Source organism: Dipodomys ordii, unplaced genomic scaffold, assembly GCF_000151885.1.
Source record: "Dipodomys ordii isolate 6190 unplaced genomic scaffold, Dord_2.0 Scaffold79, whole genome shotgun sequence".
Classification (NCBI taxonomy): domain Eukaryota; kingdom Metazoa; phylum Chordata; class Mammalia; order Rodentia; family Heteromyidae; genus Dipodomys; species Dipodomys ordii.
The window spans coordinates 4,479,237-4,500,720 of record NW_012267295.1 but is presented as its reverse complement, the minus strand read 5'-3'; the positions used below and the strand labels follow the sequence as shown (position 1 = coordinate 4,500,720).

The following is a 21,484-nucleotide window of genomic DNA, read 5'->3' as shown; positions in this document are numbered from 1 at the left end:
ATACTTTAGTTTTACCTACTCTTCTCAAGCTTGAAATAAAGTTTAGTATTTAAGCTACAGCAAGGAAGAAAAAGTGGGCAGGGGGGTGGGAGGGTAGGGGGAGGAGACTGGGAGGAGAAAGCAGGGAGGAGGCAGCCAGGAGCAAAGCAGGTCAGCCCTGTCCTCCTTTCCCTGCCCTTAGCCAGGGAAAGCCTTTGACCTTGGCCATTCAGACTCTGTAGCCTCCCCGCCCCCCCCCACCCCCGGAAGAATGGGGCTTCTGCATGGTGGAGGAGCTCTGTGGACCAGCTCTGGAGCTCCCAGCACCGCTGGGCTGCAGCAATTTGGTTTTTTTTTTTTTTCTTTTTGCTGTCAGCCGTGGCAGCCTGCTCCCGATTTCTCTGGAAAAGCAGCTCCTAATTAGAATGGATCGAAGAGGCTTTGCTTTGACTTTGTTCTTGGCCTTGATTGCATTGCTGCTTTAGGGTTTAATCTACCTTCAGCCACCAGTGGGACTGCACCCCTGGACTCTACTCACACCCCACTGCCCTGACAAGTGGACAGTTGTTTGGGGGTGCAGAGGGCTCCATGGGGCCACGTGCTTCTCTCTCCCCAGGCCTCTCTTCCAGGTCCTTTTCTGTCCCTTCAATCCCTTTCGTCAGTAACTGCAGGCTGTCCAGGGAGCCACTCCCTGCTGGTGCAAGTGTGAATTGGTACCATTTTCTGTGGAGGGCGAGTAAAACTTTAGAAAGAGTCCTAGGCTTTGACCTAGAAAGTTCCTGTCTCCACTTCTATCCTGAGGAAATAACTGGACAGGTCCCGTAACAAGGTACAGAAGGGCAATGCTCACTGAAGAGCTCTTCTTGAGCAACACCTAGTGACCTGTGACCTTCAACAGATGATCATTGAAAATGGCTTACTAGCCAACTGGGAAGACCCTCCTGGAAGTGACCATGAAGACAGGAATATGGATTGCTTAGAACCTGACCAGAGGACTTACTGTTCATTTTATTAGCCACAATTTGGCAACAGATTTGTTTGTTCATTGTGCCAGTCCTGGGTCTTGAATTCAGGGCCTCATGATCTTGTTTGGCTTCTTAGCACAAGGCTGGTGCTCTGCACTTGAGCCACAACTCTACTTCTGGCTTTTTGGTGATTAATTGGAAATAAAAGTCTCAAAAACTTTTCTTCCCAGGCTGGCTTTGCACAGAGATCCTCAGATCACAGCCTCTTGAGTAGCTAGGATTACAGGTGAGAGTCACCAACATCCAGCTCATGTTTGGTTTAAACCAGGGATAGGAAATGTTTTGTTCCCTAGCTCTGTCAGGTTACATAAGGCCCGCAAAATCACTCGGTTCATGTTAAGACAGATCTGCATGGGCTTTTGGTCAGCTGCCCGTGGCTGACTGCCTGCGTTTGTAATTGTGTAGAGCCCACGAATTGTGTCATGGGTATCCAAATGCAGAGCCAGATGCTGGCGGGTTATGCCTGTAATCTTAGCGACTCAGGAGGCTATGATCCAGAAGATCATCATTCACAGTCAACCTGGGCAGAAAAGTCTTGTGTGATTCCATTTCTAATTAACCAGCAAAAAGCTGGGCTGGAGGCATGGCTCAAGTGGTAGACTGCTAGCTGAACAAGCAACCTGAACAAGTATGAGGCACTAAGTTCCAACCCCAGTACTGGCCAAAAAAAAAAAAAAGTTCAAATGGACCTTTACAGAAAAATCGTCTCATAGTTTAAAGTATGAGCCAATAACAGTAACAGGACAAGCACATGGGCCCGAATCCCACAACTTCTATTGTGCACATGGTGGGTGCTGTGCTGTCCTCTTTATAAAACAAGACCAGTGCCATGATTATAAAAGAATTCAGCAAGCAGAGCACCTGTGGCACAACACCTCTAATCCTAGATACACAGGAGGCCGAGATCCGAGGATCACACTTGGAGGCCAATGCAGGCTGACAGATCCTTGAGACTCTTATCTCCAGCTAGCTATCAGAAAGGCCAAAGTGGAGGTGTGACTCAAGGGGTAGAACACCAGCCTTGAGTGAAAAAGCTCAGGGACAGCACCCAGGCCCTGAGTTCAAGCCCCGCCATTGATAAAAAAAAAAAACCAACGAACTCCAAACACTACCGCCCCCCCCCAACAAAACAATAAAACCTTGACCACAGAGAACCCAACCTTTTAACTTACATCCACAACACATGGAGTTGGGAGAAAGAGCTAGGAAGCTAATAGTAAGGAAAGCTTCCTCAGATTTTTTTTTTTGGCTTTGAAAACTGCACTTCTGCACAGAGATGGCGGGAGAGAACCATCTGCCCAGGGACACGGCGGCTGTCCTTGGGATTGGGATCATTTTCCGATTTGCACTCGCGTTCCTTTTCCCCTCCCCCTCCTTTTCTTCTGGCTCCCCACCTTTTCTTCCCTCCTTTCTTCCCTTCCCTGTATTTTCTTTCTTTTTTTCTTTTTCTTTTCCTCTCTCGCTCTCTTCTTTTTTAAAATGAAGCATGTAATTCAGCATACTTATAGAAAACAGGGACACCAGCTCCTGTGCATTGAGTATTGACTAAGCATTGTGCCTCGTGAAAGGTTTTATATTGAAAAAAATCAGTCGGGCTGGTAACACTCTCACTTGAAGCACCAGAGAGGCCAAGGGTCTTGCCTAACGACACACAGTTGCACGTGGACTGTGATCTTCTGATCAGAATCTGGCATTTTCCCACAAACTCCAGTCTCTCTGGATGATCCGAGAAAGGATCCCATAGAGGCCCATGCTCCAGAGACCCACCAGATTGGGCTCCTCCCCCTGCCCCCAGCCCAGGTCCCACCTGAGCCAATCCCCTCCACCCCAAAGCTATTTCATAATGACTAACCCACACGTTCCCCTCCCAGCACGGGTGAGACCTAAAACCAGCTCGATCAATATTTTCTCCTATTGAGCTTGGGTGCTCTTGCCTTTTTGAGATGGAATGGAGCTCTCCGCCAGGGTCCTTTCAAATTCATCAGCTCTGCTTACCTGTGGAGAGGACAGTACAGGCAGCTGATCCACAACTACCATGAGTCCACCGCTTCCTCCTGGCCCTGTCACTAACCATTTGCAACCTGAAGTGTCTCTCTCTCTCTCTCTCTGTTTTCCGCCTCTGAAATAAAGGACAACGCACTTAAAAAGCCAAGCAGTGCTCTGGAGAAAAAGGATGTGTTTGTGTGTTAGGGAGCGCAAAACTCTAATTTGGGATGAAAAAGGAAACAACTCCCAAGTGTGGAGCCCCAGGGCCTTTGCATTGGCTGCCTAGGGCATAGGAGGCAGGCATTTTGTCCTACTTTCTAGGACGTTTACCCCAGATGGTCACGTGGCTGTCAGATTTCTGATGTCACTTCTCTTCAAAGTCCTTCCTGCCCACCTGACTCAATGGCCCCCAGAACTCCCCCCCAAAGCTCAACTTAGCTTTCTGTACCCTCGGAAATGCTCTCAGCTGTTTATCTACTTGTTGAGGCAGCTTACTGAGTGAATTGCAACACAGTGAGCGCCAAACCCAAGCATTTCCTTCCTTCCTTCCTCCCTCTCTCCTCTTTTTGTATGGTGGCTGTGGCGGAGGAGACTGGGTTTGAACTCAGGGCTTTGTTTAGCTAGGTAGGTGCTATGCCGCTTGAGTTATGCCTGCAGCCCTTTTGGCCTTGGTTTTCACGTAGGGTCTCATTTGTTTTTGCCAGAGCTAGCCTCGGATCCCAATCCTTCTGCCTCTGCCTCCCGAGTGTACCCAGCTTGTTTTGTTGAGATGGGAGTCTTGCTAACTCCTTACCCCAGCTAGACTTAAACTGTGATCCTACAGATCTCCATTTCCTGAGTAGCTGGGATTATAAGCTTGAGCTACAGTGCCCAACCCACTTCATGCCAGACTGCTCTGCCTTCCCGTGGGTTTCACAGCAGGCTGACCTGGTCTATCTGAGCCTCTCAAGTCCTTACAACTCGGACCACCAGCCTGTTCAAAAATGGAGTCTTGTTCAAATCTCATCTCCCCTCTTCTTTCTGGGGTGCCTTGGACTGCACAGCACATCTCCCTCTCCCCTGACCCACCCCCCACGTTTACAGTCTGACGCTATTGGCTGCAATCTCTGAGGACTTGGGGTTGGGCCTCCCCAGGAGACAGGCAGTGTCCTCTTTAGTTCTGCCAGAGGACCAGGCCCCCCGGCCCTTCTCCAGGCTGGAGGCAGCTCTTGCCTGGTTCTGACCACAGGATTCCCCTCCCCGTGAGTCCCTGTCAGAGCCCACTGCATGCCACCTGCTCCCTCTTTCCTGACAGGCGTCCCCAGCCTCCCTGCGGCAGCACCAGTGCCACCTGGATGTCCCTGCTGATGGCCTGTCCAGGCTCCCGCAAGGCGGCCTTCTCCCTGGCCGGCAACAGCGCGCGCGGGCTCTGAAGCCCCGCCAGCGTCCAGCAGGGGAGCGTGGCGCCAGCCGCCTCTTCCTGGCAGTGTCCAGCTGCAGGATTCTCTGGGGGCCTCCTTGCAGAGTTCAGCGGGGGGGCGGGCAGGCAGGGATAGTGGCTGCGGCCACTGCGGCTCCTCATAGACAGGAAGATGGGAGCAGAGAGACCAGGGTGCTCACGAGCTTCTCTGTATTTCCTGATCCATTCTGGGGAACAGAAAGCCCCCCCACCCCCCACCATGTTCCCTTAGCTGTCTTTGAAGGCCTTGTGTGGCAGCCTGGTGTCCTGTGTGCCCAGACACACGTCCCTTGGGAGTGGCTCTGTGATGGAGTGCAGTGAGGAGCCTGTCACGAATGCAGGATGGGGGTCTGTGGAGGCCTGGCGCCAGCGGGCACCCCGGACGCCCCACTCATAGAGACCCTGGCCCAAGGGTAGGACTGCCATGGGCTCCTGCCAAGGCAGAGAGGTGGCAGCAACAGGCTGAGCTGGGCCTGGATGCCCTTTGGGGCCTGATTTTTTGGGGGAGGGAGGGGGCTGGTACAAGGACTTGAACTCAGGACCTTTTGCTTTTTTTTTTTTTTTTTTGGGTCCGGTCGTGGGGCCTGAACTCTGGGCCTGGGCACTGTCCCTCAGCTCTTCAGCTCAAGGCTAGCGCTCTACCACTCGAGCCACAGCACCACTTCCGGCTTTCTTTTTCCTTTTTGCTTATGTGGTGCTGAGGAATCGAACCCAGGGCCTCAGGCATGCAAGGCCAGCGCTCTACCACTGAGCCACCTTCCCAGCCCGAACCTTTTGCTCTTGCTTCAGCTTTTCCCACTCACGGCTGGTGCTCTACCACTTGAGCCACACTTCTACTTGTAGCTTTTCACTGGTTACTGGAGATGAGTCACATGGGACTGTTCTGCCCAGGCTGGCTTTGAACCGCGATCCTCAGACCTCAGCCTCCTGAGAAGCTAGGATCACAGGCGTGAGCCACGGGTGTGGAGCATGGCCCCTCATTATTAACAGGGATGCCAGCAGACCTCACGCAGCGGAGGTGGGACTCGCCTGGCTCAGCCCCGTGGACCACGGTTATAAATGGTGACCAGAGCAACTCCCGTTACTGCTACCGCCGCTGGCATGCGCTCAGCGGTCGCCCAAAGCTGGTGTTCTTGGCACAACACCCCCTTCCCACCTGGCATCGGGGCATGGTGAAGCCCTGGGGGGTGCTGAGGCTGAGGAAGTGGGGCGCCGGGGGGGGGGCCTGATGGTCCCAGAAGCCCTTGGGTCGCTGCCACCTCGGTATGCCTGCTGTCCGAGGAGAGGCAGGACTAAAGGGGTGCTTTACAAGATTAATCTGGCAATGGATGCAGGATGCAAAACAGCAGAGCTGGGCATGCAGCTGGCTTGAGGCGGTCACTGCAGGAAGAGGTTGACTGGGCTCTTTGGTGGGGAAGAGGCTGGCCGGGCTTGGGACCCTTCTGCGGCCTGCAGGGTGGACAGGAGGCCCCCATCCCCGAGTGTTTGGAGGTGCAGGGGGGAGGGAAGAGGAGGGAGCAGGCAGAGTCCCACCTCCTTCCAGGCTAATGGCACTGCTGTGGCTACAGTCAAGATGCAGAATGGAACCAGATGCCGGGGCCAAGGACAGGAGGGGGCGTGGCCACTATGCTCTGCCCTCATTTTATTTACAGTGGTCAGGACACAGGGGGAGCGTGGAGACATCTCACCCTCCCGTGCCCAGGCGGGCCGGAGGGGGGGGGTCTGGGGGCAGCCCCGAGCTGGGGCAGCGGAGGCTGGGGCCCTCAGACCAGGGCATGGAAGCTGTCCACCCTCTCCCGGTACAGGTGGTGGAACTGCTTGGCCAGGCAGTGGAAAGGGGCTTCGTAGTGGTCCATCTCCTTCTGGAAGACAAGAGAAAGCCTGGTTCTTTCCCATCCACGGGGGCCAGCGCCCATGCTGCGTCCCTTGCCTGGCCTCTGCCCACATCTGGGCCCCTTCCAGAAGGTGCTGGGTTACAGGAGGAAACTGAGAGCCAGAGATGACCAGGAATGTGCAGACAGCCACAGGCTGTGTGGCAGGATGTTCAAAAGAGACCCCTTCTTGGCTCAGCTGACAGGTAGATTGGGGCCACCCTGCCTGGAGGGTGGGAGTGAAGAAGGGGCCCAGGAGAAGCAGGGAGAACATGGCTGCACAGGGGAGCCTCCCTGACCCCCAGACCGTGGGAGGTATCAAGAGGGACCAGGTGGCCCAGGCCAGGAGGCGCAGGCAGGAGCCAGCACTGACGCCAGCCACGGTTCGCTTACTCTGAGTACGCCTGGGAGCTTTTTTTTCTTCTGTGGGGGAAGAGGGCAGTCCGGGGGCTTGAACTCAGGGCCTGGGCACTGTTCCTTAGCTTTTATGCTTAAGGCTGGTGCTCTACCACCTGAACCATAGCTCCATGTCCAGCTTTTTTTTTGGGCCCAGTTGTGGGGCCTGAACTCTGGGCCTGGGTGCTGTCCTTCAGCTCTTCAGCTCAAGGCTAGCACTCTACCACTTGAGCCACAGCGCCACTTTCGGCTTTTTTCTTTTTGCTTATGTGGTGCTGGGGAATCGAACCCAGGGCCTCATGCATTCCAAGGCAAGCGCTCTACCACTGAGCCACCTTCCCAGCCCCATCCACGTCCAGCTTTTATGTGGCTACTTGGAGATAGGATTTCCTTGGATGTTTGCCTAGCTGGCTTCCAACCACGATCCTCAGATCTCAACCTCCTAAGTAGTTAGGATTACAGGTATGGACAATGAGGAGAACCAGGGGCCTGGGTTTCTTTCTATACAGCCACCTTTCCTGAGACGTGAGACCCTTTTTGGGCTTAGCTGACAGAGGACCGAGGCCCCTCCTAGGAGCTTTTTGGTTCTTCCTTTGTCGTCTTGAAGACAGGATCTCACGATGTGAGCCAGGCTGACCTGGAATTGATGATCCTCCTATCTCAGACCCCGAGAGCTGGGATTACAGGCATGAACGACTACACTCAGCTGCCTATTTGTTTTCTTCAGAAGTCGGCACAGAGCTCACCACAGTCCTGACGGTGGGAACCTGGAGGCATTGCTGAGCGGCTGGCCAAGGCGCGCCCTGAGCAGAGGCTGTGAAGTGTCCCCAACGAGACGGGGATGCCGCAGAAGCATCATGTGCATTTCACAGATGAGTAGACCAGGCCCCGGCAGGTGCAGAGCCCAGCTGGCTGGTGAGGAACCCAGCCTGTCCCAGACCCTGGAGCGGAGCAGACAGCCTTCCCAGGATGCAGTGGGAGGCTCAAGTGCACCGAGCGATGAGGGCCAGGCAGAAAGACCCAGGGACCTTCCAGCAGTGCCACCAAGTGACCCGGGGCGGGGGGAGAGGGATGGGGGGGATGGCAGAGGGAGCTGGGGAAGGGGCAGATAGATAGACTGCATGAGCGGAAGGGCTCAGACCCTTGCTGTGTGGAGTCTCCCATCACTCAGTGTAGTTTGCCATGGCTCTGAGCAGAGCGGAGGCCCACGTGGTGCACAGCAGAATGGACTTGGGTCTCCCAGCAAAAGGAGTAAGGAATTCAGGGTGGGCAGGCCTCAACAGACACCCCGGGTCCTCCTGATGGAAATGGAGTTGTTTTCCAAACACTCCTGACTGTGGCGGGAGTCCTTTTGTCACATGACTAATCATAATCTCTGGATGCCGATAGATGAGGCCTATTTAACGCCAGCATCCCTTACAGTGAGCCCAGATTAGCCCTCAATCTAGCTTAGGATTCTGGCCCCAAGAGCCCTAAGGCAGTTAAATCGACAATGGATGTCTGGCAACCGGAGGCAGAGTTGGAGGGACTATAATTCAAGGCCAGCCTAGGGGGAAGGAAGTGAGACCCTATCTCAAATACAAGCTGTGAGTGGTAGTTCATGCCTGTGATCGCAGCGGCAGGAGAGCTAGAAAAGGAAGGAGCATGAAGCTAGGAGGCCAGCATAGAGGAAAGCAGTAGATTCTCTGAACAACAAAAGAAAACAAGAGGGCTAGGGGTGTAGCTCAGGTGCACAAGCTTGAGGCCCTGAGTTCAAACCCCAGTCACCCCCAAACAAACAAAATGATAACATGCGCAAAATACCTACCACATAGTAGACCCCCCACAAATGTTGCCGACCGCTAGAGGCTGGGGGAGGGGGCAGTCACCCCCAGGGAGTGAATGTGAATGCTTGTCGATTTGATACTGTCCTAACAGTGATCAACAATGGATTTAAAATTTTTCCCTCACTTCTGTTGTAAGAAAATCTTTTGTCTGTTTTGGCCCAAAAATGTCAAACACTGAAGGGCATGAGGAAGCCAGAGAATCACCGAGGACCCTCCTCTGGGCCCCGCGTGTAAGAACAGGCCAGGTCGGAGAATGCCTGGCACTGCGGCCTGGCTGTGTCTCAGACAGCGTGTGGTTACGTTTCCTTTTTAATTACAGCTTTCTTCACTGAGCTGCTGCTAGTACCAACTCAGGGGGGACGAGTTAGCTGGCAGTCAGCACTGAGTGCGGAGCCCGGCCTCCTCCAGCTCCATTCATCTCTGCCCACTGCAGCACCTGAGCAGTGTGGAACCCGCAGCCTGGGGGCTCTGGGGGAGGAACATGTGGGGCGGCTCTTCATTTCCGAGGCTGGAGACACGGGGGGCTCTTTGGGGGGCTCTCAAGAGTTGTGGGTGCAAACCCTCACCCCCAATGTGGGCTCGACGGATGGGGACAGCCCTGCCCAGCACACGCTTCATTAATTTAACATTTGTGATCACGGGGCCAGAGGCATAGGTGGCATTTGTCTCTGTAGTAACAGTAAAAGCAAGATACTGGGCAGGCGTCTGCGCTAGGTAGACAGCCGACGTCTCGGTCTCCTGTGTGCTGTGCGTTGGATATTGCTAAGTGCTCTTGCCCTTCCCTTCCTAGGCTAGCGCTTTGCCGGGAGCTGGTCTTATGTCCTCGGCCTGCAGGGGGCGCCCGAGGCACCATGCTGTCCATCACAAGCCAAGGGCTGCAGCTACTTCTGACTCCTGGTCCTTCTGAGGGCGGGCAGGCAGCACTGACTGCCACATTTCTTCCTTCCGGAAGTGGCCACATGGGACACTGAGGAAGCGCCTGTCTACATGGCCACTGGCTGTGGCCTCGATGGGGCCGGGGCAGAGGCCGCAGCAGAAGGAGGCCGAGAAGACAAGCCACTCCTGGAGGCCCAGACAGGGCATCTGGTGGCCCCACACTGAGCCACACTTCTGATCACGGCTGTGCCAGGCCTCCAGGACTCTGGGCCACGCTGTCCAGGGCCACCCTTGTTGCCACAGGGCAAAGCTCACCCTGGGCACCTGACTAGTGCGGCCAGTGTCACCTGTTGGGCCTTGGCTGCAGGAAGTTGTGAGTCTAGAACCCCCCCCACACACACAGGAGGGGGTTCCGTGGTGCGGGGCAGCCTAGATCAGATCATGATAGGAGTATGATAGCTGGTGATTGTCCGGCTTTGGGGGCTCCTGCTCAAGTGTGCTGGGCACTTTATGACTTGGGGGCCTCCAGGGGGCTGCAGCAGGGAGGGATGAGAAGGAGCAGGAGGCCACTGTGTTGCAGGTGGCTGGCTCTCAGCACGGAGAGGAGGCCGCTGTCCAGCACAAACTGGACGAGTGAGTCACTTTACCGCAGGACTGACTTGGGAAAGACCCCCAAAATACCACCGGGCCCACACTACCTCTACCTCCCACGTCTCCTGACAGAGACGCAGCTGTCCCCTGGGCGGGCCGCCTACGGCTTCAGTCAATCTTGCTCCACTGAGTGACGATCTGGAGCTGGAAGGTCAACGCCAGCTCCAGAGTGACTCTGCCAGGCTGCCTGGCATGTGTGAGGTCACCTGAGGGCCCTGCCTCAGACGCCCACTCCAGCTGGGGTACTCACCACGGACGTCTCAAACCATTCCAGCCCCTGGCCCAGCGCCCACGCCTGTGCCTGGTCTGCATCCACTGCGCGTCTGCTGGCTAGGTCCGTCTTATTCCCCACCAAGACACCTGCTCAGAAGAGAGAGCCCCCGTGTCGCACTGACCAGCGGCCGGCCATGAAGGCGGCTGGCAGAAGACGGGAGCCAGCTCGCTGCTTCTGACTGGGTGGGGAGGACCAGCAGGGTCCCTCCAGCTGCACCCCTCCCCCTCCCCCAAGGGCCGCAGAGGACAGGTGGCTGTTGCTTCTTTAATGGGCAGCTTTCTGCTCAGCCTTTTCTCGGGGCTTCACGTGTATTTGGGTCTCGACTTCTTAAGGCGAGGGCTACAATTTCTGTGCACATTTGTGGTTAATTCCTGGCACATGGGACAAACTTACAAAATGGTCATTAGTGCTAATCTTGGGGCTGAGCTCAGAGTCAGGGACGCGGAGGTAAGCTGGCCGAGACCAGCTGTGTGGGCTGTGGCGAATGTCTTAGCCTGCTGTCCGGCCCGCTAATGAGAATCTGTTGATCTCACATAGGGATGAAAAATGAACTGCTTGAAAGCATTCAGAAGTGACATCACGACTGGACCCCCACATACAGGAAAAAATGAGGCTCTTTCAAGGAGCCTTCTGGAAATATCAATCCATGTTACAGCACCCCCTGTCTTAGGATCCAGGGCCTCATCCCAGCCCTGCCAGGTGAGTAGCATGGTTCCTGCCATACCAAGCGATCTGAGAGGGCTAGGGTCTCACGCATGGCCACCACAGAGCACAGCCAGGCAGTGCCCAGGCTCACGTCTGTCATCCTAGCTACTCAGGAGGCTGAGATCTGAGGACTGCGGTTCTAAGCCAGCCCAGGCAGGAAAGTCTGTGAGACTCTTATCTCCTATTAACCAGCAAAAGGCTGGAAAACAGAACCATGGCTCAAGTGGTAGAGTGCCAGCCTTGAGCAAAAAAGGTAGGGAACAGCATCCAAGCTCTAAGTTCAAGCTCCAGGACTGGCACACGCACGTGTGTACACACACACACACACACACACACACAGAGCAGAGCTCAGGCTGCACTCGCCACCACGTAGACCATGACCCTGTGCTACCTGCTCAGGGGCTGGCACTCCTACCTGGGAGTGTCATGCCTGGGATCTGGGACCGGGCTTTCTCCAGCCACTTGCCACAGTTGCTGAAGGACGTCTGGCTTGTCACATCGTAGACCAGGCACAGCACGTTGGGGTTCTCCCACTGTGGGGGGCCAGAGGACACGTCAGGAGCATGCAAGGGACTCCTTCCTGTGGCCGCATGAGCAGGGGACATTTGGCTTCTGGATTAGGGGTCGGAGTCAAGAAAGGTCACCCCAGGGGTGCCACAGCTCACCCCGGGGACACTTGGCAGCCAGGCTTGGTGGCGGGCAGGGGAGGAGTGGGAGGGCTCCTGTCTGGTGTCCATGTGGAGGTGCTGGGCAGTGGCTGGCCCAGCCAGCAGGCTTCAGAACAGTTGAGTGGAGAGACTGAGGCTGCGTTCTGCCACCATGAAACCATCAACGGTGGCGAAACCTCCGTCCTCAGCTCTGCCTCAGATAACAAAGGGGAAGGCAGCCATTTCAATAAAATGTGGCTGTCCTTTGAAAGGAAGGGAAAAGCGGAGCGCCGGTGGCTCACGCCTGTAATCCTAGCTACTCAGGAGGCTGAGATCTGAGGATCGAGGTTCAAAGCCAGCCCAGGCAGGAAAGTCCGTGAGACTCTTATCTCCAATAAACCACTAGAAAAACAGAAGTGGCACTGTGGCTCAAGCAGTAGAGCGCTCGCCTTGAGCTGAAGAGCGCAGGGACAGCGCCCAGGCCCAGAGCTCAAGCCCCACGCCCCACAAACAACAACAACAACAATGGGAAAAAAAAAGGAAGAGAACGCTCTAGAAACTCAGGTCTTTCTCATGAGCTCTGTGGCTGGGGCTAGGGAGTATCACCGTGGAAGGCTCGCTAGTGGGACAGGATAGTGGCTGGTGGGCACAGCACAGTAGAGAGGTACTCACAGCAAACCCGGGAGAGGGGCATGATGGGAGGAGAGTCTGGGCCACTCTGGGCAGGGAGGGCAGGGACACGTGGCGCTGCCTGGAAAACCTGAGATAGGGACCTGAAAGGGACCTTCAGGACGGGGCTGGGAGGACCTGACCTGCAGCTTGGGGGTGGGTGTCCCCGGAGGAGCTGGTTCGTCCAGTGACTTTCTGGGGAGCTCTATCACAGGGCACCTCTGGGTATGGGGGGGGGCAGGGCAGGGGTTTAGGACGGGAGCTTGCTACTTGCCAGTCTGTCCAGCATTTCAGAAAACAGCTCCTTGCCCGCCGAGTCGAATATGAAGAGCTCCTGGAGAGAGAAGTAGGTCCCAGGAAAGACTGGGGGGGGGTGGCACCCCGCTGTAAATCCTCCCCGCTCCCCGGCAGGAGACACGTATGTCCACGACCATGTGGAGAAAATGGAGTCCCCGTAGGGGTGGCACTGTGGCTCCTGCCTCACCCCTCCTCACCCTGCGTGCGACACCCCGCCTGGAGAACAGGGTATAAACAGCAGGGACAGGTGGCCCTCCATTCCAAAAGGACCTTCTGTACTTTCTCCACCAAATTGGTTTTCAAGTCTTAATAGTTCTTTTGAAAAGAGGTCACGGGCGGGGAGGGGGGGGCGGGGGGCGGGGGGGGCGGGGGGACTCATCTGGGGATGCAAAGGCAGGTGTAATGCTCCTTCACACCAGTGTCAGCCTTCCCTAGCCCTGGGAGCCCCCCAGCCCACACTGCAGGACCCCCACCTACCCCCGCCCCCCTGCATGGACACTGCCAGGCCAGCTTCTGGCCCTGGCTGTCTGTGCTGGCCACTTGTCAGCGTCAGCGTCTGCCCTGAGTGCAGCTGCCTGGGCCTGGCCTAGGCCTTTTCTCACCTCCCCCCTCCGCCCCCCCCTTGCTCATGGACTCTGGGATTGCCTCACGGGAGAAGGCAGTACAGACACAGCATCCTCCAAGGTCAAGTTCAAGAGCTCCCCATTCACAGAGAGGGGAACCCACTTTCCTTCCTTCCCCTGGATCCCCCCGTCTGCTCAGATCATCTAGGCCTGGGCCTACCACTGTGGACACATCCCCCCCCACCGCGCCCCCACATGATAGACCAGATCCAAGGAGCAGCTCACCACACTGTCACCCGTGTCGAGAACCGGCACTGTCTTCACCACCAAATCCACCCCTGTGGTCTGTGGGATACCAAGAACACGGGCGTCAGGGGCCATAGTGGGGGAGACTCTGGCTCCCTGGGGTACCCCAAGCCTTCGTGTTTATGCTGTGACAAAAGTGCACAAGCCGGAGGCCCCCCTGGCGGCCACGGGGTGTCCCGTCATCCGGCAGATTCTAGCGTGTCTTCTAGGAATTCTGCAGAGCCCCTCCCTCAGGGCTTTTTTCCTTTTCTTCTTCCTGTGCCGGCGCAAGGGCTTGAGCACAGGCAAAGAGCCTGTCCTGCGCTCCCTCACTCCAGGCCAGTGCTCTACCACTTGAGCTGCCACAGCTCTACTTTTGGCTTTTTGGTGGTTCATTGGAGATAAAAGTCTTCTGGACTTTCCCGCCCCAGCTGGCTTCCAACTGTGACCCTCAGCCTCCTGAGAAGTTGAGGGTTACAGGTGTGAAGGCCAGGTGCCTGGCATCCCACTTCTTTTTAAGCCAGGGGTTGGAGAAACTTTTTTCTGCCAAAGGCCATAACTGTCATTGAAGGCCACACAAAACTGTTGGTGCTGGCAGACGTCCATCAGGGGCAGAGGCCGGGCAGCCGTGTCCATCTGGTACCAAGTGATTTCTTAGTCTTTACACGTCCTGCCCCTGCCCTGATGCCCCTCCCCCTGCCACTCCCCGCACAGCCAGGCCTGGGCCCGCAGCTTACCAGAGTGTAGTTCTTCTGGAAATGTGCTCCATCGCTGCGGAAGATCTGTGCCAGGGCAGTCTTGCCCACCGTTGGGTCTCCTGAGGAAAAAAAAAATGTCACTTTGGAGCCATCAGACTTGGGAACCACCTGCCCCAGGGCATTGGTCTAGAAACCAAAAACCAGTGAGAATTCAAAGCTGTGGTCCTCGGCTTTTCTGGGTGGAGGGAGGTCACAGGCAGGGCCCTCCTGAGAGCCATCTTCAAAGCTCTGAAGGCCAGAGCACATCTCGACATGTCCCACATGCCTTCCACCCAGGGAAAGATCCAGAGGGGAGCAGAGGTTCAGGAGGGTCCCAGAGCCCCCACAAAAGAAGCCACCGTGAGACACATCCCTTGGGGGAAGCTGTCACCTGACACTGGATGTTACTTGGGAGTCTGGATGGGAGAGAGGACGGGGTGGGCTGGCGGGTGGCCTCGCTTGGCTGAGTCCACCTGAGTCGGCGCTGTCATCAGCTGTCATCAAGTATCTGCGGGCAGGGACTTCACATCTGGAAATCCACCGCCAAGTGACACGGTCTGTCTCCACCTTGGCATGCGTGTTTACGACCGGGGAGCTGAGGGCCTCGCCAGGCTCATCTCCCGCCTGCTGGGTGTGCTGGCTCCCCTTGCCAGCCCCAGAGACCCACGCCTCAACACTAAAGATCTGCAGGGCACCGGTGCCTCACACCTGTAATCCTAACTACGCAGGAGGCTGAGATCTGAGGAACGTGGTCCAAAGTCAGCCTGGGCAGGAAAGTCTGAGAGACTCTTATCCACTGAACCATCAAAAAGCTGGAAATAGAGGTGTGGCTCCAGTGGTAGAGCTCCAGCCTTAGGTGAAAAAGTTAAAAAACAGTACCCAGACCCTGAGTTCAAGTCCCAGTACAGGCACAAAACCAACCAACCAACCAACCAAACAAACAATCAACAACCAACCAAACCGAAAGATCTACAGGACCTATCTGAACCCTTCCTGAGACTTTGAGGGCAACTGAGCCTGGAGCTCCTTCCCTGCCTGACCTCCACAGAGACTTGCTTTTATTTGTCGCTCTTTCCTACCTCGTCTTACTTTGATCTCACCCCATCACCCTGCCCCGCGCCCCCCAGCACATTTTCTGCTCCATGATTACTTGGCCCTGGGAGGGGGTCCCTGAGTCGCTCCCTATTTCACCAATCATAACGTGCTGCTCCATGCATGACTTCTTGTCTGCCGCTCTGTTCGTGGCTCCATTTTTACTTCTTCCACCTATAATTTTCTCTTGTGAGACGATTACTTGACTACAGGTGGGATTTCGTTGTATGTGACTCCTCCAGGCTGGAGAGGGCCAGTCGGGACTTTTCTACCTGCTACCAGCTTCCTGGGAGGAAGCCAAGGTGTGCCCCCACCAAGAACGGTTAACTCCGGCCATGCCCCCACTGCCACGCCCCCTCCTGTCAGCCCCATCCTCCACAGCCACTCAAACACCATTTCTAGCCCATTCCAGACACGGCCCTCCAGGCCTTCACCACTGGAGCCCTCTGGGGTCCCAGACATTTCCCCTCCTCTGCCCCTTGACTGCACCCACCTCCCAATTCCAACTGGATCCAGTCAGACCTGGGCTCTTCCTGCCTGTGAAATCTCTCGGATCGGCTCTTTCCCTGCCTGCCGGGCCAGGAGGGGTGAGAGCCTTGGAGAGGTGGCGGCGTTGCTGATAAGCACATCTGTAAGAGGGACTGGGGGACAAGACGGGGTCCAACCAGTGCATCCTGTGGCCCACCCTCTAGGTGTCCTCACAAGGCGGGGCAGCCGATCTTAGTGACCTCAGTATCCTGCGCTGGCCAGGCATCCCTCCACCCCCCTGTCACCGCTTTTCCATCCTCTGCCTCTCCAAAGGTGGACCTTCCTGTATCTGTCCAGGCCTTCTTTTTTGTTGTTGTTGTTTTTTGGCCAGTCCTGGGGCTTCAACTCAGGGCCTGGGCACTGTCTCTGAGCTTCTTTTGGCTCAAGGCTAGCACTTGAGCCACAGCACCACTTTTTCTGTGTATGTGGTATTGGGGAATCGAACCCAGGGCTTCGTGCATGCCAGGCAAGCACTCTACCACTGAGCCACCTTCCCAGCCCTGTCCAGGCCTTCTTGCGCCTGCCCCTGCCCCGGCCCCCTGCTCCTGGCATCTGTCATTACTTGGCTGTCACTGCTCAAGGCAGGATCCCCCTTGCACGCTGGCTGGATTGCTGGTGACTGTGGAGGCCTCCGAGGGAGGGGTGGGCTCAGGCCACGCCCCAGTCCCCCACCCGTCTCAGCAGATGCCACCACCTTCCCCCCCAGCAGTCCCCAGACACAACCATCACCTCCTCCTGCGTCCACATCCCCTCCTTCCTCTGCCTGTCCTTGGCTGTCCCCCCAAAACCTGCACCCCCCTGCCCCAGGCCCCTGGCTGCTATGCTCCGCCCTGCCCTGCTGGGATTCGGGCTCTCCTGCTTTCCCCAAGAGCAGCCAGCGCACGGGAGGGAGCTGTCACCCCAGTCCCATCCGGGCCCGCAGCCCCTGGCTGGTTCCTGTCCCGGATTCCAGTTCCGCGTTCTATGCACGCCCCGCTGGCCCCATCCCACTCTTACAGGGCCGCGCGGTGCGCAGCGCCCTTCTTAGGGCTCTGCCCTCTGCTCCCAGCACCCTCCTGGAATTTCTGGTTCCGGTGATCCCACCCTCTTCCCTGTCCCCAGCCAAGAGACGGTGCTCGTTCTTGTGGTCATGCTCACGCTGCCTCAGTGGTCTGTCTTCTCTGATCTGTTTAATTTCCATCCTATGGGAATGCGCGCTGCTGTTCGGCCTGGCTCCCACCTCCCTCCTGAACTCTGATATGTGTGCTCAGGAGAGGCCTCAAAACACAGGCCCCGAGCTGGGGTTGGGCTCCACGATGGGGGGGTGTAAGGGACAGCAGGCAGTGCCCCTCCTCAGAGGTGGGCACTTGGCTCTGTGGGGTCCCTGTTCCTCCTTCGTGCTCTTCAGGCTCCCCCAAGCCTCTGAAGCCCGTGACTGAACACTTCCCTGCAGCAATGCCCAAAGCACAAGTTAGCTTTGTTTTGCGGGTGCGGTGCTGGGACTGGAACCCAGGGCCTCAGCACGCGAGGCCAGTGCTCTGGCATGGAGCTAAGCCCTTCGCATTCTCCTGACAGGGCCTTGCCTGCACACGCCAAGCCAGCAGCCCTCTGGCTTTGATTCTCTCCCTGCACTACGTGGCCCAGCCCAGCATCAACAGAGGGGCCCTCACACAACAGAATGGCGCTATGGCACCTTTCCGTGTGTGTGTGTGTGTGTGTGTGTGTGTGTGTATACTAGGGCTGGAACTCAGAGCCTGGGTGCTGACAAGGCTGGTGCTTTACTGCTTGAGCCCCAGCTCCACTTACAGTTTTCTGTGTGTTTAATTAGAAGAGTTTTACAAACTTTCCTGTCCGGGCTGGCTTTGAACCCTGATCCTCTGACCTCAGCCTCCTGAGTGGCTAGGATCACAGGCGTGCGCCACCGGCACCTGCCTGTGGTTTCTCCTTTCAAGTCAACCCCTCACCACCTTGCGACACAAACCCCGGCTCGCTGCCTGTCCTCTCAGCCCCTGGACTTGCTGGCAGCCCCCTCCTTCCAGGCTGCCCACTCTGGCCAATAAAGCCAATCAGCTTTTCTCTGTGCCACCAGAGGGCGCCCTGCCCTCTTTTGCTCTTTTGTCTCTGCCCGAGTATCCATTGCAATCCTGCTGCTAGTATGAGATCTAAACTCAAAACCACCCTGCAGGGTGGCACACCTATTATTATTATCCTTGCATGCATAGATTCAGCATGTTACAGAACCCAAGGAGACTCAGGAGCCAGTGCCAGCTCTACCACTCTCTTGGCTGTGCAGCATCAAGTCAGTTACTTAGTCTCTCTGGGCTTCAGTTATTATGTGTATAAAATAGTAGCAAAACAGCTCCTGCTTCCCAGGACTATGGGCATCTGAGTTACTATCCGAAGTGCTGGGCACGATCAGGATGACTGATGTACTTTTAAAGTAAATAGAACACAGAGCAATGCCCACCATGGCTTTTCTCCTCATCTGAGCCAGCAGCACAAGTGGCAGCCGGTCACTTGGGTGCTCCATGGAATGTGACACCTGAGAGGCACTGGGACGTGTGGTGGCCTCATTCTAGCTTGTCACACACATGGAGTGAGGGCAGGGCTGACTCATCCATCACCCCTGGCACAAAGGCTCACAAATAGTAGATGCTCAATAAACAAACACACCTGTCACTGAACATCAGGTTCCCTGATGACAAGTTATGTCACATAGAAAAGAACTACAGGCCTCCAACGGGTGAGAGGAATCAGAACTAGCAAGTGTGCATACATGCTTGTGTGAGCACGTGTGTGTGTATGTGTGTGTGTGTGTGTGTGTAGGGGGGGCTGGTTTACTGGGCTGGGGTCTTTCTGGAGACATCCAAGGGGAGAGGTCCTTGAGGCTTAGAAAGGAGGCTGAAGATGGAGGTGGACGGCCAGGCTGGAGGTCAGGGGCCTCTGGTGGAGGCTGGACCAGTCCTATGGGGCAAGGGTCCAGGAAGACTGGGGGAAGGAAGAGCAAAAGGCGGGGGGCTTGACAGACACTAAGCTGTGTGACCAGGACAAGTATCCTCACTGCTCTGGGCCTCATCTGTGCTATCTGTACACAAGGATGACTGTCACACAAGGATGGAGTCACAGTCTGTCCTGTCATGTACTGGCATGCAGAAGTGCCAGGAGAGAGCTCCATCACACAGGCTGAACTAAAAAGGAAACAAGAGGAAGAGCTGGCAGACAGGGAAGCCTACCTGAGGGAAAAATGGGACCTTGGGAAATGCAACAGGTGGGAAGAACAGCAGCCAGAATTTGGCAACAAAACCCGGTGCTCTGCCATCTTTCCAGAGCCTTCATTTTCTTCTGCTCTACCAAGGCAAGTGTTATGACTGTCAGCCATCTTTTCTGTGTGACCCTTTCTTTTTTCAAACTTGAAAAGTCACTATCAATACCATCTCTACCCTCAGTCTGAACGACAGGAATGACAACAAAATCTTTTTGCCCCCCTCTACACAACTTCTTGCTGCTTCTTGGACCTTCACCTTCTTACTTTGGCCTCTCTACTAGCTGGGATTACAAATATAATGAGTGTCATCATGCCTAGCTCGTTAGTTGAGGTGAGGGTCTTGCTAACTTTTCCCCAGGCTGGCCTCAAAGCAGGATCCTCCTGTCTCTGCCTTCCCCAGTGGCTAGGATTACAAGTATGTAAGACCCAACCCAGCCCTCATTCTACAAGTTGGGACTGCGCACCTACTATATTCCAGGCGTTGTTGTGGGTGTTGGGTGTGTCGGTCAATAAAACAAGGTTCCTGTTTGGCAAGGCTGGGTGTTTTCTGAGAATGGACATTGCAGTAACTTGGGGTCTTAACCAACCAACAGGAGCCTCTCGGAACTCACTTCCGTCAATCACTCCTCCTACATCTATCATCAGAGGGGGCCGGTCAGGAAAAGAATCCTTATAAGACTACCGAGTGGCTGTTGCCTAACTCCGGGTGCTGCAGGCGTCCCCGCTGATGTCCGTCGGGCCTCCAGCCGGCTGCACGCGGGGAGGCGGCTGAGGGGGGCCGGGGAGCGGGGACCCGAACCTGCAGCGCTGGAGCAGCTCATTCTGCCCGCCTGATGCAATGTACTCCGTGGGATTTTGCAGCAGCTCGCCTTCGGGACGAAGGAGGGGAATTTACTTCAACACAAAGCTCGCGGGGCGCGCGGACCGCCGCACTCAAGACTCACCGGCCAGGATGCACTTGGCGGCCAGCTTCACCATGGCAACCGGCCCCTCCCCGGACCAGGCCGAGGCAGGCGGCGGCGGCGGGCTCCGCGGGGACGCAGGACCCCCGGATCGACCGCGGGGGACGCCGAACCCTTGACTCCCGGTGGGTCGGGGCTCCGCCGACTGTGAAGCTGGGAAGGAACAACCCGAACAACCTCACAGCCCAAAGCGTCCCGCCAGACACGCAAGCTTCGCAACTCTTGCCCCGTCCTTCCCTCCTGCTATACCTCAATTGGCTACTGCCCAAAGCTCCCGCCCACCTCAGGCACGCATAGACCTATTAGGATCAGGGGGCGGGACTAATAGACGTCGCACGCGAGACAACTGGAAACAGTATCTGCTTTTCGATTTCACCCCGCTTGGCAAATGGTCTGAGATGATGTCAATCATTCTCATCTCCCGCCCCCACCTCCTCAGGAGCATCCGGGGGAGGGAGGGAGGGAAAGAGTAACTCCATGGAGGCGGTGTTAAAAGAAGCTTTCTGATTGGCCAGAGGATGGCTTGTACCATCTTGGAGAGAATGGGGATTCGCCTCATCCCTGCTTCTCTCGGAAGTGGGTTGGCCCACATTGGGGGAGGGGGGAGGTTCCGGGAAGTCTAGCGCCGCGCCGGCGCAGTAGACGGAACCGCCGTGGCGGGAACGGCGCTGTCTGTGGAGTCGCTGCGCCGTCCTGCTCTCCCAGGTTCGGCCAAGAGCGCGGCTCTGGAATTCTTCTTCCTCCTTCTTCTTGTCATTATTAGTTTACTTCAGAGACAGAGAGTGAGGCGGGGGCGGCTGAGAAGGCCGGGGAGCGGGGCGCACAGGGGAGTCGCAGTGCCGGGAAGTGGGGAGGTGGACGCGCGGGACCTGACTTGCGCGTGGCGGGGGACGCGCGTGGCGGAGGACACGCGCGCGCCGGCTTCGTGCCGGCGTGTGCGGGAGCAGCTTACAGGGAGGAAGCTTACAGACGGAGGGCCTCAGAGCCAATACTGCACTGTACTGAACACCTTCCCCATCCACGCGGGCCGGGCCCCTGCTGGGCCTAGGGGTGGGAAGTGCGCTCGAGCTATCTCCAAGGCCAAATGCTGTCCGCTGGCACCCTAGAGGGGCCCGCTTGTGATCTCCAGAAAGTGTCTTTGTAACAGATACTTAGACATGTTTTTTTTTTTTTTTTTGCTACCAATTACCTAAAAACAAATGAAGCTTGGCATCCCCGGAGTCCATTTCGTATATGGTTTGGCCTAAGCCATTCTCTCCACTTTGCCATCACCTTGGGTTCCAGAAAAGTCAGGACTGAGCAATAGCATCTTTTATGACAAAGTGCTGCCCCCCCCCATAATGAATAGCACAGAGCCTTGCAGGACAGACGCCCCCCAAATGAGGATAATCACCTGTGGTGATCAGGCTGCACCCTGAAACTGGAGGAGTCAT

General features: G+C 56.2%; 1 protein-coding gene across 1 annotated transcript; it reads right to left on the bottom strand.

The window, feature by feature from the left end:
- Window positions 1-6,064: 6,064 nt before the first annotated feature.
- On the bottom strand, window positions 6,065-20,275 carry Ift27 (intraflagellar transport 27). The gene is made up of 7 exons (XM_013024833.1): window positions 20,034-20,275; window positions 14,226-14,305; window positions 13,489-13,548; window positions 12,618-12,677; window positions 11,443-11,560; window positions 10,299-10,408; window positions 6,065-6,290 (listed from the first exon to the last, which is right to left on the bottom strand). The coding sequence occupies exons 1-7, from the start codon at window positions 20,065-20,067 to the stop codon at window positions 6,192-6,194; spliced, it is 561 nt and encodes a 186-aa protein (XP_012880287.1). The 5' UTR covers window positions 20,068-20,275; the 3' UTR covers window positions 6,065-6,191.
- Between the last annotated feature and the right edge of the window lie 1,209 nt (window positions 20,276-21,484).

Bases quoted from the DNA above. Each gene is read 5' to 3' on its own strand.
- Ift27 (XM_013024833.1), bottom strand. From the start codon at position 20,067: ATGGTGAAGCTGGCCGCCAAGTGCATCCTGGCCG. The intron at 13,549-14,225 runs GTAAGCTGCGGG...GGTATCCCACAG, and splicing joins TCCAGAAGAACTACACTCTG to ACCACAGGGGTGGATTTGGT. The intron at 10,409-11,442 runs GTAGGAGTGCCA...TCTTCTGAGCAG, and splicing joins CCCAGGCATGACACTCCCAG to GTGTCTTGGTGGGGAATAAG.